The sequence below is a fragment of the Hyla sarda genome, chromosome 9 (genome assembly GCF_029499605.1).
Source record: "Hyla sarda isolate aHylSar1 chromosome 9, aHylSar1.hap1, whole genome shotgun sequence".
Taxonomy (NCBI): Eukaryota; Metazoa; Chordata; class Amphibia; order Anura; family Hylidae; genus Hyla; species Hyla sarda.
In genome coordinates this window covers 190,873,508-190,889,565 of record NC_079197.1, presented here as the reverse complement: position 1 = coordinate 190,889,565, position 16,058 = coordinate 190,873,508, and the positions used below count along the sequence as shown (strand labels likewise).

Genomic DNA, 16,058 nt, shown 5'->3' with positions numbered 1-16,058 from the left:
CCACATGATTCTAACGCATGCGCCTGACTTGCTGATGATTACTCTCCCCCATGATTCTTATGCATACGCCTGACTTGCTGATGATTACTCTCCCCCATGATTCTTATGAATGCGCCTGACTTGCTGATGATTACTCTCCCTCCCATGATTCTGATGCATGCCCTGACTTGCTGATGATTACTCTCCCTCCCATGATTCTGATGCATGCCCTGACTTGCTGATGATTACTCTCCCTCCCATGATTCTGACACATGCGCCTTACTTGCTGATGATTACTCTCCCCCCCATGATTCTGATGCATGCACCCGACTTGCTGATGATTATTCCACCCACATGATGCTGACGCATGCACCTGACTTGCTGATGATTACTCTCCCCCATGATTCTTATGCATGCACCTGACTTGCTGATGATTACTCTTCCTCCCATGATTCTGATGCATGCACCCGACTTGCTGATGATTACTCCATCGACATGATTCTGACGCATGCGCCTGACTTGCTGATGATTACTCTCCCTCCCATGATTCTAATGCATGCTCCTAACTTGCTGATGATTACTCTCCCTCCCATGATTCTTATGCATGCGCCTGACTTGCTGATGATTACTCTCCCTCCCATGATTCTGATGCATGTGCCTGACTTGCTGATGATTAATCTACCCCCATGATTCTTATGCATACACCTGACTCTCTGAAGATTACTCTCCCCCCCCATGATTCTTATGCATACGCCTGACTTGATGATGATTACTCTCCCCCCCCCATGATTCTGACGCATGCGCCTGACTTGCTGATGATTACTCTCCCCTCCCATGATTCTTATGCATACACCTGACTCTCTGATGATTACTCTCCCCCCCCATGATTCTTATGCATACACCTGACTCTCTGATGATTACTCTCCCCCCCCATGATTCTTATGCATACGCCTGACTTGCTGATGATTACTCTCCCCTCCCATGATTCTGATGCATGCACCTGACTTGCTGATGATTACTCTCCCCCATGATTCTGATGCATGCGCCTGACTTGCTGATGATTACTCTCCCCCATGATTCTTATGCATACGCCTGACTTGCTGATGATTATTCCACCCACATGATGCTGACGCATGCGCCTGACTTGCTGATGATTACTCTCCCCCATGATTCTGATGCATACACCTGACTCTCTGATGATTACTCTCCCCCATGATTCTGATGCATGCACCCGACTTGTCGATGATTACTCTCCCGCTCGTACTCTGCACTGTCCATTCTCCTCTTAATGCTTTGGTGCTTTTGGGACGTAGATTATCATAATCTACCCTACATGAAATTCCTCTGGCTCTTAATTTTTCCCATAATTGCCTCTAAACGAATGCACTGAATTTCTTGCCTGAATGAAAAGATACTAATCCAATCTAGTCCCGATATTCTGTCATATTATAAATGTTCCCTGTTTTATTTTCTTATTTTGTAGGAGATCATTACTAATGCCGCTTCTCATATCGAATCATTTCGCTTATACCATTAGTTGTGCTTGTTCTGTTTTGTATTGTTTGTGTGATATGCCAGTGGTTGACCGATGTCACCATGGAAACAGAAAACTATTTACCTATTTAAACCTATCAGACCCAGTTATAGGGACGTCCATGGGCCCAACTAGTGCCCACAAGGCTGCCCTGAGATAATGCCTGTCAAGCCAAAATTTACAACTTCTTTAAAAAGGCACTGTGAATATGAAAAACTTTTACATTTTCTTGTACTACTGATAAGATTACTTTTTAAAATATACATTTATTTAAAAAAAAAAGTACATTTTACTAAAAAATCTAAAATGAAAATAGCGGTCTTTATGCAGACAGACTACTCTGTATTTTGCAGCATTCTGGATACTGGCCATAAAGTGTGTTGGTATCCAGTATAGGAGATCCCCATTGCACCACTGCAGCCTTCAGATGTTCCTAAACTACAACTCCCATGATGGGAGTTGTAGTTTTTAAACAGCTGGGGTACAAACTCTGTGTTAGAGCTGTGTATTCTTCAGCTGTGTGCCTTCAGCTCTTCCAAAATTACAGACAACGGATGTTTGGGCATGCTGGGAGTTGTAGTTTTGCAAAAGCTAAAAACAATTCTCTAACACAGTGCTTTATAAACACTGCAGCTCCAGCTGTTGCAAGACTACAACTCCCAGCAAGCTTGAACAGCCAAAGCTTTCTCTGAATGATACACAAAATGATTAACATCCAGCTTTACTAGGAACATAGAGAAAATATATGCATAAAAACTGCTGTGCAGTGATTTGCAAAATGCCAGGCTGCTCCCAGACTCAGAGCAGATGAGCCATTACAGTGAGGGAGAGAGATGGACACGCCCCCTTCATAAGGCAAGAACACAAAGCAAGTGAGTAACATATAAATGCTATTTGTTAGGGATATATAGGTCCTAGACACATAAAAATTATATGTACATGATCAGGATTAGGTACTGAGTAACATATCCCTTTTTTTCTTTTTTTTTTTTTTGCACTATGACATGAACACTTTAAAAATGTTCATTATACTTTCATTAACCCTTAAGGGACACATGGCATAAATGTACATCAGGCAGCCCTTGTACAAACACTTCATACACTTTTTTTTACATGACTTTCTTCTAATTAATAAAAAAAAAAAGAAGGATTTGTGTCAATAAATAAGGGACACTAAACCATCAAAAAAGCTATTAAGTGTGTGACCACATCAGCCCAGTTATTAGGGGGTTAATAGTAATTGTGGCACCAGATGGCTCGGTGCCCGTGTGCGCCCATTACGTCGTTCACCTTCAGCCTCCTTGTCAGAATAATTTACTCTACCGTGAAAAACAACCCGGACCGGCTCTATGGCTATAAATGGATCAGACACAGACAAATTATGTATTCACAGAATCTAATACATGGCCTGAAATTAGAGGAAAAAGTTACATAAATAATCATAGGACAAGTAAAATAATAAGAACAAAAAATAAGAGGACAGATTTACGTAAAATAAATTTTGGTTTTAGCAAACCTTAAATTTCTAGTAGATTTGGTTAAATCAATAGATCAATAGACTCTGGAAAACACAAGTATGAAGACTTAAAGTGGTACACCACCCCTTGACATCTTATCCCCAATCCAAAGGACCTTGGCTGCTGCACCCCAGACGTCAGGGGCACGGAGCGAACTTTGCTCCATGCCGAGTGGCTGTCGATGCTGGGCAGAGGCTCGAAACTTAACAGCCATGCCCCGCTCGTGACATCACGGCCACGCCCCCTCTATGCAAGTCTATGGGAGGGGGCGTGACTGTCGTCACGCCCCCTCCCATAGACTTGCATGGAGGGGGCGTGACCGTGACGTCACGAGCCTCCGGCGCTGCACCTGACACTCTAAACGAATGCCGGGTGCAGCTGGGAGATCGTGATGTGATCAGACATCTTATCCCCTATCCTTTGGATAGGGGAATAAGATGTATAGCGGCAGAGTACCCCTTTAACTTCAGAGCTGCACATTATTATTATTATTATTATTATTATTATTATTATTATTATTTAATTCATAAAGTTCATTGGTTCTAGGGCACACTACATTTGATAAGGGTTAAAATACATAATACAAACAAAGATAGCAGAGAATATAGAGGGGGAGAGGACCCTGCCTGTGAGGGCCTACAATCTAAAGGAGAGGGGATGAGAGGCTGGTTAAAGGGGGTCGCTGGGGTCACTGTGTAAACTACAACTCCTATTGGAGAAATACATGACCTCTTAATTCTATGCTAACGAAAAGGTGAAGTTATGAAAATCAAAATCTCTGCAGCCATTAGGTCGATTGTGAGTGTGTCATGCAGGGGTTAATTTCCCTGTTATAAGGATGTTAGCACTTAAAGAGTTAACTCTTCACTCATGTAGACAACGTCTTAATTGCTGATGATATCGGATTCTGTAATGAACCTCATTAACGGGACGTTTGTTACCAAAATTAAATAAATAAATACAATAAATAAATAAATAGCTAACTAAAAAAATAACTAGATAAATAACTAGATAAATAACTAAATAAATAACTAGATAAATAACTAGATAAATAACTAGATAAACAACTAGATAAATAACTAGATAAATAACTAGATAAATAACTATATAAACAACTAAATAAAGAATTAAATAAATAACTAGATAAATAACTAGATAAATAACTAGATAAACAACTAGATAAACAACTAGATAAATAACTAGATAAATAACTAGATAAATAACTAGATAAACAACTAGATAAACAACTAGATAAACAACTAGATAAATAACTAGATAAATAACTAGATAAATAACTAGATAAACAACTAAATAAATAATTAAATAAATAACTAGATAAATAACTAGATAAACAACTAGATAAACAACTAGATAAACAACTAGATAAACAACTAGATAAACAACTAGATAAATAACTAGATAAATAACTAGATAAACAACTAGATAAACAACTAGATAAACAACTAGATAAATAACTAGATAAATAACTAGATAAATAACTAGATAAACAACTAAATAAATAATGAAATAAATAACTAGATAAACAACTAGATAAACAACTAGATAAATAACTAGATAAACAACTACATAAACAACTAGATAAATAACTAGATAAATAACTAGATAAATAACTAGATAGATAACTAGATAAACAACTAAATAAATAATTAATTAAATAACTAGATAAATAACTAGATAAACAACTAGATAAACAACTAGATAAATAACTAGATAAATAACTAGATAAATAACTAAGTATCTCCACAATGAAAGGTAATAGAAGAGAAGACGTTCTCCTGCCGCCATTCATCCAGAACTGTAAAAGTCAGAAGTGATTGACAATACAAATGGAATAAATGTCTGAACAAGTGAAAGTCAGGAGATCAAGGGCCCCGTCTCCCCCGCCACCGCCGCAGTACACGTGTGGATCGCTCGCTGTACTCTGACACGTTAATTACCTCATCATTAGTGTGTCATGATGTGCCGCTCCTCCGTACACTAATGAGCCGATTCTTTTCCCATTACTTCTAATGGAACATGGAGCCGATTATTACCGTATTCTATTCCAAAGATATTTACAAGGAGCCGAACCCGAGAAAATGGCGCAATTGTTTATCAGCAAAACTTCCATCACTTCTCATCTACTATTCTACAAGTATCATCATCCTCATCATCATCCTCATCATCATCATCATCCTCATCATCCATCCATGTCTTCTCTGTACTGCACAATTCATACACCTCCCACATTCCTATCTATAGGGAGCCTTATTGTAGTAGTTATATTCTTGTATATAGGAGCAGTATTATAGTAGTTATATTCTTGTATATAGGAGCAGTATTATAGTAATTATATTCTTGTATATAGGAGCAGTATTATAGTAGTTATATTCTTGTATATAGGAGCAGTATTATAGTAGTTATATTCTTGTATATAGGAGCAGTATTATAGTAGTTATATTCTTGTATATAGGAGCAGTATTATAGTAGTTATATTCTTGTATATAGGAGCAGTATTATAGTAGTTATATTCTTGTATATAGGAGCAGTATTATAGTAGTTATATTCTTGTATATAGGAGCAGTATTATAGTAGTTATATTCTTGTATATAGGAGCAGTATTATAGTAGTTATATTCTTGTATATAGGAGCAGTATTATAGTAGATATATTCTTGTATATAGGTGCAGTATTATAGTAGTTATATTCTTGTATATAGGAGCAGTATTATAGTAGTTATATTCTTGTATATAGGAGCAGTATTATAGTAGTTATATTCTTGTATATAGGAGCAGTATTATAGTAGTTATATTCTTGTATATAGGAGCAGTATTATAGTAGTTATATTCTTGTATATAGGAGCAGTATTATAGTAGTTATATTCTTGTATATAGGAGCAGTATTATAGTAGTTATATTCTTGTATATAGGAGCAGTATTATAGTAGATATATTCTTGTATATAGGTGCAGTATTATAGTAGTTATATTCTTGTATATAGGAGGCAGTATTATAGTAGTTATATTCTTGTATATAGGAGCAGTATTATAGTAGTTATATTCTTGTATATAGAAGCAGTATTATAGTAGTTATATTCTTGTATATAGGAGGCAGTATTATAGTAGTTATATTCTTGTATATAGGAGCAGTATTATAGTAGTTATATTCTTGTATATAGGAGCAGTATTATAGTAGATATATTCTTGTATATAGGAGCAGTATTATAGTAGTCATATTCTTGTATATAGGTGCAGTATTATAGTAGTTATATTCTTGTATATAGGAGCATTATTATAGTAGTTATATTCTTGTATATAGGAGCAGTATTATAGTAGATACATTCTTGTATATTGGGAGCAGTATTATAGTAGTTATATTCTTGTATATATCAGCAGTATTATGGTAGTTATATTCTTGTATATAGGAGCAGTATTATAGTAGTTATATTCTTGTATATAGGAGCAGTATTATAGTAGTTATTTTCTTGTATATAGGAGCAGTATTATAGTAGTTATATTCTTGTATATATCAGCAGTATTATAGTAGTTATATTCTTGTATATAGGGGCAGTATTATAGTAGTTATATTCTTGTATATAGGAGCAGTATTATAGTAGTTATATTCTTGTGTATATATAGGAGCAGTATTATAGTAGTTATATTCTTGTATATAGGAGCAGTATTATAATAGTTATATTCTTGTATATAGGAGCAGTATTATAGTAGTTATATTCTTGTATATAGGAGCAGTATTATAGTAGTTAAATTCTTGTATATAGGAGCAGTATTATAGTAGTTATATTCATGTATATAGGAGGCAGTATTATAGTAGTTATATTATTGTATATAGGAGCAGTATTATAGTAGTTATATTCTTGTATATAGGATCAGTATTATAGTAATTATATTCTTGTATATAGGAGCAGTATTATAATAGTTATATTCTTGTATATAGGAAACAGTATTATAGTAGTTATATTCTTGTATATAGGAGCAGTATTATAGTAGTTATATTCTTGTATATAGGAGCAGTATTATAGTAGATATATTTTTATATATAGGCGGCAGTATTATAGTAGTTATATTTTTTTTATATAGGAGCAGTATTATAGTAGTTATATTCTTGTATATAGGAGCAGTATTATAGTAGTTATATTTTTTTTATATAGGAGCAGTATTATAGTAGTTATACTCTTGTATATAGGAGCAGTATTATAGTAGATATATTTTTATATATAGGCGGCAGTATTATAGTAGTTATATTTTTTTTATATAGGAGCAGTATTATAGTAGTTATACTCTTGTATATAGGAGCAGTATTATAGTAGTTATATTCTTGTATATAGGAGCAGTATTATAGTAGTTATATTCTTGTATAGAGGAGCAGTATTATAGTAGTTATATTTTTGTATATAAGGGGGCAGTATTATAGTAGTTATATTTCTGTATATACAAACAATCACCCTTTAATATGTAAAGTATAACTCTGATAATGGCTCCAGCTTGATACCTGTAGAAATCTCCCAGCAACTTTGTAGCCAAGGACTTTCCTCAATTTTACAGTGATCTGAATACAGATGTAGGTCTATGGGACTTGCAGTAAATTTGTATTCTGATAACTCGAGGTCCTTGGCTACAAAGTTGCTGGGAGATTTCTTCAGATTTTCTTTTGCCGGATCATGTTTGGAGTTTTTCTTTCATTTTTGAATAAAGTGACCAATTTCTACTGTATAAAAAATCTTATACCTATTGATATTTTCTCCTATTTTTAATACTTTTTCCAATGTTACAAAAAATTTGGACGGTCACCTTCTTCATCACTATTTGGAGAATCCATATAAATGGCCCACCCTGTAGTTGGAGAATCCATATAAATGGCCCACCCTGTAGTTGGAGAATCCATATAAATGGCCCACCCTGTAGTTGGAGAATCCATATAAATGCAACAGGTTCTTTTCATATTAATACATTTTAACTTTTCATGTTACTCATTTTGCTTTTAGCGCGACCGACTTACAAGTTTCAGGAAATCAGGGGTGAAAAAAGAGAAGCCGCTCATCCAGCATCCCACAGACTCGCCGGCAACCATAGCTGAATTCCCGGCTCCTCAGCAACTATTCGATGAGCGATCCTTGAATCTGTCTGAGAAAGAAATTATGGATCTTTTTGAAAAAATGATGGTGAGTTTGGAAAATATTTCCATAAAGCTACAGAAGGTATTGTATCGTGATAACGGGGGTCCCCTGTCTGCTTGTGTGAATGGAGGAGAGCACTATATCCTCTGAGTCTCTCATTTTCTGATAATGAGATGACTCTGCTGGTCCTGTCTAAGTCTATACAGCAAAATAGAAAGATGCCAGGTCTTATTTTATGGGCAGCTGGAACCCCCACGTCCTCTGTGCAGTACCCGACATTTGTTTAGAAAGCTGGGTGCGGGCAGCAGGGGTCGTAACATCACGCCCATGCCCCTCATGACGTCCCACCACACCCCCTCAATGCATGTCTATGGGAGGGGCCGTGGCAACCACCACACCCCCTTCCATAGACTAGCATTGAGGGGCATGGCCATGACGTCACAACCCCTGCCGCCCGCACCCAGTGTTTGGAACAAAATGTTCCAAATGCTGGGGCAGTGGAGTACCCCTTTAATAGCAATAATGTGCTATCTGTCCTACAAAATACAAATAGTAATTAAAGAAATAAAAGTTATAAAATATTTGTTTATTCCATATATTTAAAAAAAATTTCTGAAAAAAATTAATATTGAGGCAAATAGTTTTAGTATTTTTTTTCTTTTTTTGTTAGTAAAATATTAATGCTGTATTGATCCTGATAACAAAGAATGTTTGTGTCTGTGATTGTGAGCGACGGCGGTGACATCCAGGCTGATCTCCGCTATAACGCCGCTCTGATCCCTCTTATTACATCTCTGTGACTATTGTTCACTATATTATTGTCTTATATACAGCTGCAGTGTAATAATAATAATGTCGCTTAAAATACAACAACTTATTTCAATAAAACTTTTTTCCTTTATTTAAATGGCAGCTAAATGATCCTCATACATCCCATTATCTCGGCACGGCCCTCGGCAAACTATGAAGTTATTAAAATCCCAATTGATATTCCTCGTGTCCAGTGTCACTTACATCTGATGCCGTTCAGGGCCCTGATAGACGACGCAGAAATCACTAGAAATCCATTATTTGCTTATAATTAGCCTCATTATTTCCTCCTCTGTCTTCATTTTCTGTCCTTTCCTTTTTATTCCTTTTCTAATATCTTCCCTTTTTCTCTTTAATTCTCTATTCAGTTTACAGAGGTTTTCTAGACCTTTATTATTGATGTCCTTGGGATCGGCCGGTGATCAGTGGGGGGGGGGGGGGATAGGTCATCACTGTCAGACCTCTGGATCCCTTCGTCACTTCCATCTTCTCTTTTTGCCTTTTACCATCATTTGTCTTTGTTTGTTACTTTTCCTTTCCATCACCTGATCTTTTATCTTCTTTCCTCCTTTGCCGCCTTCCTTCTGTTCTTTTTACCTTTATTTTCTTCCTTTTCTCTATTTCTTCCCCTTTTCATTCTTACTTCTTTCCTACCTTTATTTTCTTTTGTCCCTCTTTTCTATTCTTTCCATCTCTTTCCTCCCACCCCTTCTTCTTTCCATCCTTCCATCCCTTATTTATTTCCTTCCTTTTCTTTCCTTCTTTACTTCCCACCTTCTTTGTACATCACAGGACTCCTCCAGGACCATCACATTCTAGGCTGACGGGCAGCCACCATACTGCTCTTCCACTATTATCTCTTTCGGTAGGTGAGGGTCCTGGTATTTATTGTACATCTGTCTTTGCTTCTTCTCCATCGTCCTGTTGTCTTTTCCACCGTCTTCTTTTCTCCGCCGTCTTCTTTTCCCCACCGTCTTCTTTTCTCCACCGTCTTCTTTTCTCCACCGTCTTCTTTTCTCCACCGTCTTCTTTTCTCCACCATCTTCTTTTCTCCACCGTCTTCTTTTCTCCACCGTCTTCTTTTCTCCACCATCTTCTTTTCCCCACCGTCTTCTTTTTCCACTGTCTTCTTTTCTCCACCATCTTCTTTCCCCACCGTCTTCTTTTTCCCACTGTCTTCTTTTCTCCACCGTCTTCTTTTCTCCACCGTCTTCTTTTCCCCACCGTCTTCTTTTCCCCACCGTCTTCTTTTCTCCGCCGTCTTCTTTTCCCCACCCTCTTCTTTTCCCCACCCTCTTCTTTTCTCCACCATCTTCTTTTCCCCACCGTCTGCTTTTCCCCACCATCTTCTTTTCCCCACCCTCTTCTTTTCTCCACCGTCTTCTTTTCCCCACTGTCTTCTTTTCTCCACCGTCTTCTTTTCCCCACCGTCTTCTTTTCCCCACCGTCTTCTTTTCCCCACCGTCTTCTTTTCCCCACCGTCTTCTTTTCTCCACCGCCTTCTTTTCTCCACCGCCTTCTTTTCCCCACGGTCTTCTTTTCCCCACCGCCTTCTTTTCCCCACCGCCTTCTTTTCCCCACCGTCTTCTTTTCTCCGCCGTCTTCTTTTCCTCACCCTCTTCTTTTCCCCATCCTCTTCTTTTCTCCACCATCTTCTTTTCCCCACCGTATGCTTTTCCCCACCGTCTTCTTTTCCCCACCCTCTTCTTTTCTCCACCGTCTTCTTTTCCCCACTGTCTTCTTTTCTCCACCGTCTTCTTTTCTCCACCGTCTTCTTTTCCCCACCGTCTTCTTTTCCCCCACCGTCTTCTTTTCCCCACCGTCTTCTTTTCCCCACCGTCTTCTTTTCCCCACCGTCTTCTTTTCTCCACCGCCTTCTTTTCTCCACCGCCTTCTTTTCCCCACGGTCTTCTTTTCCCCACCGCCTTCTTTTCCCCACCGACTTCTTTTCTCCACCGTCTTCTTTTCCCCACCATCGTCTTTTCTCCACTGTCTTCTTTTCTCCACCATCTTCTTTTCTCCACCGCCTTCTTTTCCCCACCGCCTTCTTTTCTCCACCGTCTTCTTTTCCCCACCATCGTCTTTTCTCCACTGTCTTCTTTTCTCCACCATCTTCTTTTCTCCACCGTCTTCTTTTCTCCACCGTCTTCTTTTCTCCACCATATTCTTTTCTCCACTATCGTCTTTCTTCACCTCTTCTCCACTTGTTTACCTTCTCTTTTCACCATCTTCTTTCTCACCAGCGGTTACTTTTTCTTTTATTGTACTTATTTTTCCTTCAGATCTTTTTCCCTTATAGTATATTAAAGGGGTTCTCTGCTCCTAGGCATCTTATCCCCTATCCAAATGATAGGGGATAAGATGTTTGATCACGGGGGTTCCTCCACTGGGTCCCTCTCTGTGCTGCACCCAGCATTTGTTTAGAGCATAGGGACATCACAGCCACGCCCCATCAATGCAAGTCAATGGGAGGGGGTGTTATGGTCATCACGCCCCCTACCATAGACTGGCATTGAGGGGGCGTGGCCATGACGTCATGAGTGGGCGTGACTCTGATGTCACGAGCCTCCACCCTGCATTGCCAGTCATTCGGCATGGAGCAAAGTTCGCTCTGTGCATCGGATGTCTGGGGTGCCGCAGCCGAGATTGCGGAAGGACCCCCTTGATCAGCAGCAGGTCCCCCACGATGAGACTTCTTATCCCCTATCCTCTGGATAGGGGATAAGATGTCTAGGGGTGGAGTACTCCTTTAAGTAGGTGACTAAGAATAATACCATGTAGTAAGAGACCCCCAATCCTCCCCTGTACCCCCTTATTAATATACTCTTAGTAATAAATCTCTCCCCTGTATGTGTCGCAGCCAGCGGACGGTCACCACCCCACACATAATACAGTAACAGGACACAATGCAATGTAACTGATTCTACGTTAGGAGAGGCCATTATCTCATTAGTTGGGACTATAATTTGCAAAGCGATTTTATGATCCTAAATGCACGATCTTCAGTTGTTTTTTTTTATTTTTTGTTTTTTTTAATAGCCGTTCACTTATCTGAACGGACAGAGTTATTTCCTATGGGCAAAAAACAAAACAAAAGCGCAGCTAAATATATCTCCTAATGCGAGCAATAAGAGTAAATACGAGGATGAGATTGGATACAATTAAAACAAATCATGAAGCATTTTCCTTCCTCTTACACAAATAAAAATAATAACATAATTGCTATTTTCCATTCGGCCTATTTAATCTGGGTTTGTGGGAAGCCGATTATTCATACACATCGATATTGAGCTCCGCAATAGATGTCACCAAACCTTATATAACATTGTATCCAACAGTGATGTCTACAATGTGGATATATAGGTGGAGGTCCGGATGGGGCCCCATAACTTCAAACTGGAATGAACTATGACCCTTTGCTTGTTTCACGTTACATTTATAACATTTAGAGTCCTCCCAGTGTATAAGTGAAGTCTGTGATGTGTCCTATTATATAGGTTATACGGTAGAATATGTCACCAGATCCCAGGATTCCCCAATATTCTTGTGCTCCATAAAAGTGGTTGTACTGCAAATAATAACCCCAATACTTGCATTCTGCATAACCGTCTCATGTTTTATGTGGACTTCCTTGACCTATACCTGTCATGTGATTTTGGCCCTTAAAGGGGTATTCTGGGTTTATACATCTTATCCCCTTTCCAAAGGATGGGGGATAAAATGTATGATTGCAGGGGTCCCACCGCTGGGGACCCCCGCAATCTCAGTGCAGCCCCCGGCATTCTGTGCTGGGCGCTACTTCCAAAACGGGGATGTGACATTGCGATCACACCCCCAAATGATGTCACGCCATGCCCCCTCCATTCATGTCTATGGGAGGGCGCCTTATCATCACGTCCCCGTCTCAGAAGCAGCGCCCAGAGCACACTGCATCTCAAGTTGTGAAGTGTGTTTAACCCTTGTCACTTCTTACAGCATTAGATTAACTGCGTACAGTACAGAACATCAAACATCTAGAATAAAGACACTTATTTATTTAGATATTAAAGACGTTCATCCGCCACCCAAGGTTTTTACCCATTGTGGGATATTACACTAGTTTTGTTAGATTAACCCTTCAGAGTGGTGACAAGGGGATTTCTGGGCTCTTACTGCTGTTATTGGGCCCCGTCCATGGTGCATAGCTATTTTTAATTCTCTCCATTTTATGGGGCAGGACCAGAGCTGCGTTGTTTGCCAATAGTACACACATGGGGACTTCCTTTACCTTACTTCCCTGGCTATTCACAGCTGTGCTCTGAAATAGTGCTGGTAAAAGTGCACTGGACTGAACAAACTGCACTGTGCTGCACATTACTATGGATGACATGAGGGAGAAGGAGTGACTGAGACAATAACTCTGAGCAGACAAGAAAGAGAAAACAGAAGCACAGCAAGGAAGGGGTCACACAAAGTACTTGAAGCTGCTGAAGACAAAGCTGCAGAGTAAAGGGAGAGGGGGGGATTAGATGCAGGAGGCAGCATTATGTACATACAGCAGCACAACAAGAAGGGGGTTACACTAAGTGTTTAAACTGCTACTGCTGCTGAGATGAGACAAAACCTTTATATACCTTTTAGAGAAAGTGGAGATCCTTTGGAGAATGGACACAGAGTACTTCACCCATAGGACATGCTAAGCTTCATGTCGCTTCCTGTGCTTTGCCTTACTGTGTCTGTTAATAGAGACAGAATTCTCCTACAAACAGGCAGCGGGCAGAAGATTGCACAGAAGGGAGGCACCTAGTGGCCAATCTTTTAAAGCATTTTTGGTACATGAAGGGATTAAAGAAATGTTAGGAATCACATGGGCTATCACATGGAAGGGGAAAGTTTATAATGACAGCAACTGTTTACGATTTACTATTTGATGGGAGTTCTCTCATGGACTATGATGAACATTTTAATGTTTCTATCGAAAAGACTTGTAGGGGAGAAAAATACAATGCTGCCTGCATTAAAAAATGACCCCTTAGCCTTGACGCTCCCAAACCACCAGCTGCCGTCTCCCCCACGTGTAGCCATAAACATCACTGGAAGTGAAGGGGTTTTCGAAATGTTTAGATCCAAAGTTAACTTGAATTTATTTAATAAAACTAAACAAGATTTAGAAAACTGAGGAAATTGCTAGAAAAGACCTTGGACTCCAGATCTATGTCGGGAAACGGTGAATATTGATAAAGTAACTGGACGTCTCCATCATGTTGGGGTCACTATGCAAAATGTGATCAAGATTGTTCTGAAAATTCTCTCTTATGACCAGAAAGAAAATCTTAAGCAAGTTTGTACAGACATTTTGGCGACAATTAAAGTAGATATGACATTTTTATATATTTTTTTAAACTCAATACCTGATAGAAAACTTCAGATGTCTCCGTCCGATCCTGAGACCACATATCAGTCAATAGAAAACCCACAACTTCCCTAAAGCTGAAAGAATAGCGCCAAAGCCAAGTAGAAAATGATTTCCCAATGTCAATGACGCCATAGTAGAAAAACAAGTCAGTGGGTGATGGGAAATAGGCCAGAATTGTGGTAAATGGGCTGATCCTGCATCGGGACAAGGTTCCCACTTGGCTGAAGAAGAGGATACACATTACATATCTTTTACGGCCATACAAGTTACATATGAATTACCGTTATACACATTACATATGTTGGCCATACCGACTGACTGTCTAAAGTGTGTTGGGGTCTCTGCTTCTTCCCCCAGTAGTAGATGTTGGGGGAGAGAAGATCGGACATATTGGATATCAAATTCATGATCTTTTTGCTCTTGAGGAGATCATCAGCCGCCTATGGAGACTTGTTGTGGCCTCCTCCCCTCTCACATATCCATTCAGAGCTGATCCGGACTCCTATATATGGGGGGGGGGGGGGGGGGGGGGGGGTTGGGCAGGAGAGATAAAGATCATCGAATGCCATAGGAGCCCATAGTGGTGCCTGGGCTCCTGGGTATTCCACAATACTAAAGATGGTTACTTTGTTGAATGAACTTCTTTACATCAAAATTTTATAAAATAAAGCTTTACATCTACAACCCTTTCTACCATCTTATAAAATGTATCCAACCACATATATGGCTAACAACCCTGCTGGTCTCTTAGTCCGACAAATACCTGTGAATTATGTGGTCTATCCAACCACTAGACCTCTACATTGGAGAATGTTCATCCTACTACAGTGGTCTCCAGTCTACGGCAGTGTTTCCCAACCAGGGTGTCTCCAGCCTTTGGCTGTCCGGGCATGCTGGGAGTTGTAGTTTGGCAACAGCTGGAGGTACCCTGGTTGGGAGACGTGGTCTATGGTCTCTTATTATATTCCACGCTCAGACTTCACAGGAGCCAGAGAAACACAAATTATACTAAACTGGGACCAAATGGACTTGGAGCCTGAGCTTTATCATGGATGGGGCTCCAGATGTCTACATTTAAGACCCCTCATCCATGTGCAGTGATCTCCAGTCTATGGTTCTCCAGTCTATGGTCTCCAGTCTATGGTCTCCAGTCTATGGTTCTCCAGTCTATGGTCTCCAGTCTATTGTCTCCAGTCTATGGTTCTCCAGTCTATGGTTCTCCAGTCTATGGTCTCCAGTCTATGGTTTTCCAGTCTATGGTCTCCAGTCTATGGTTCTCCAGTCTATGGTCTCCAGTCTATGATCTCCAGTCTATGATCTCCAGTCTATGATCTCCAGTCTATGGTCTCCAGTCTATGGTTCTCCAGTCTATGGTTTTCCAGTCTATGGTCTCCAGTCCATGGTCTCCAGTCTATGGTCTCCAGTCTATGGTCTCCAGTCTATGGTTCTCCAGTCTATGATCTCCAGTCTATGGTTCTCCAGTCTATGGTTCTCAAGTCTATGGTTCTCCAGTCTATGGTCTCCAGTCTATGGTTCTCCAGTCTATGGTTCTCCAGTCTATGGTTCTCCAGTCTATGGCCTCCAGTCTATGGTCCCCAGTCTATGGTTCTTCAGTCTATGGTTCTTCAGTCCATGGTCTCCAGTCTATGGTTCTCCAGTCTATGGTCTCCAGTCTATGATTTCCAGTCCATG

At 39.6% G+C, this 16,058-nt stretch overlaps 1 protein-coding gene across 1 annotated transcript in view; it reads left to right on the top strand.

Moving 5' to 3' along the window:
- The window catches only part of DIAPH2 (diaphanous related formin 2), a gene marked incomplete in the record, with an annotated part of 1,463,478 nt that overhangs the window by 110,357 nt on the left and 1,337,063 nt on the right, over positions 1-16,058 (top strand). Inside the window, 1 exon segment of the mRNA XM_056540556.1 lies at positions 8,030-8,206. Within this exon segment, the coding sequence (XP_056396531.1) occupies positions 8,030-8,206 (177 nt within the window).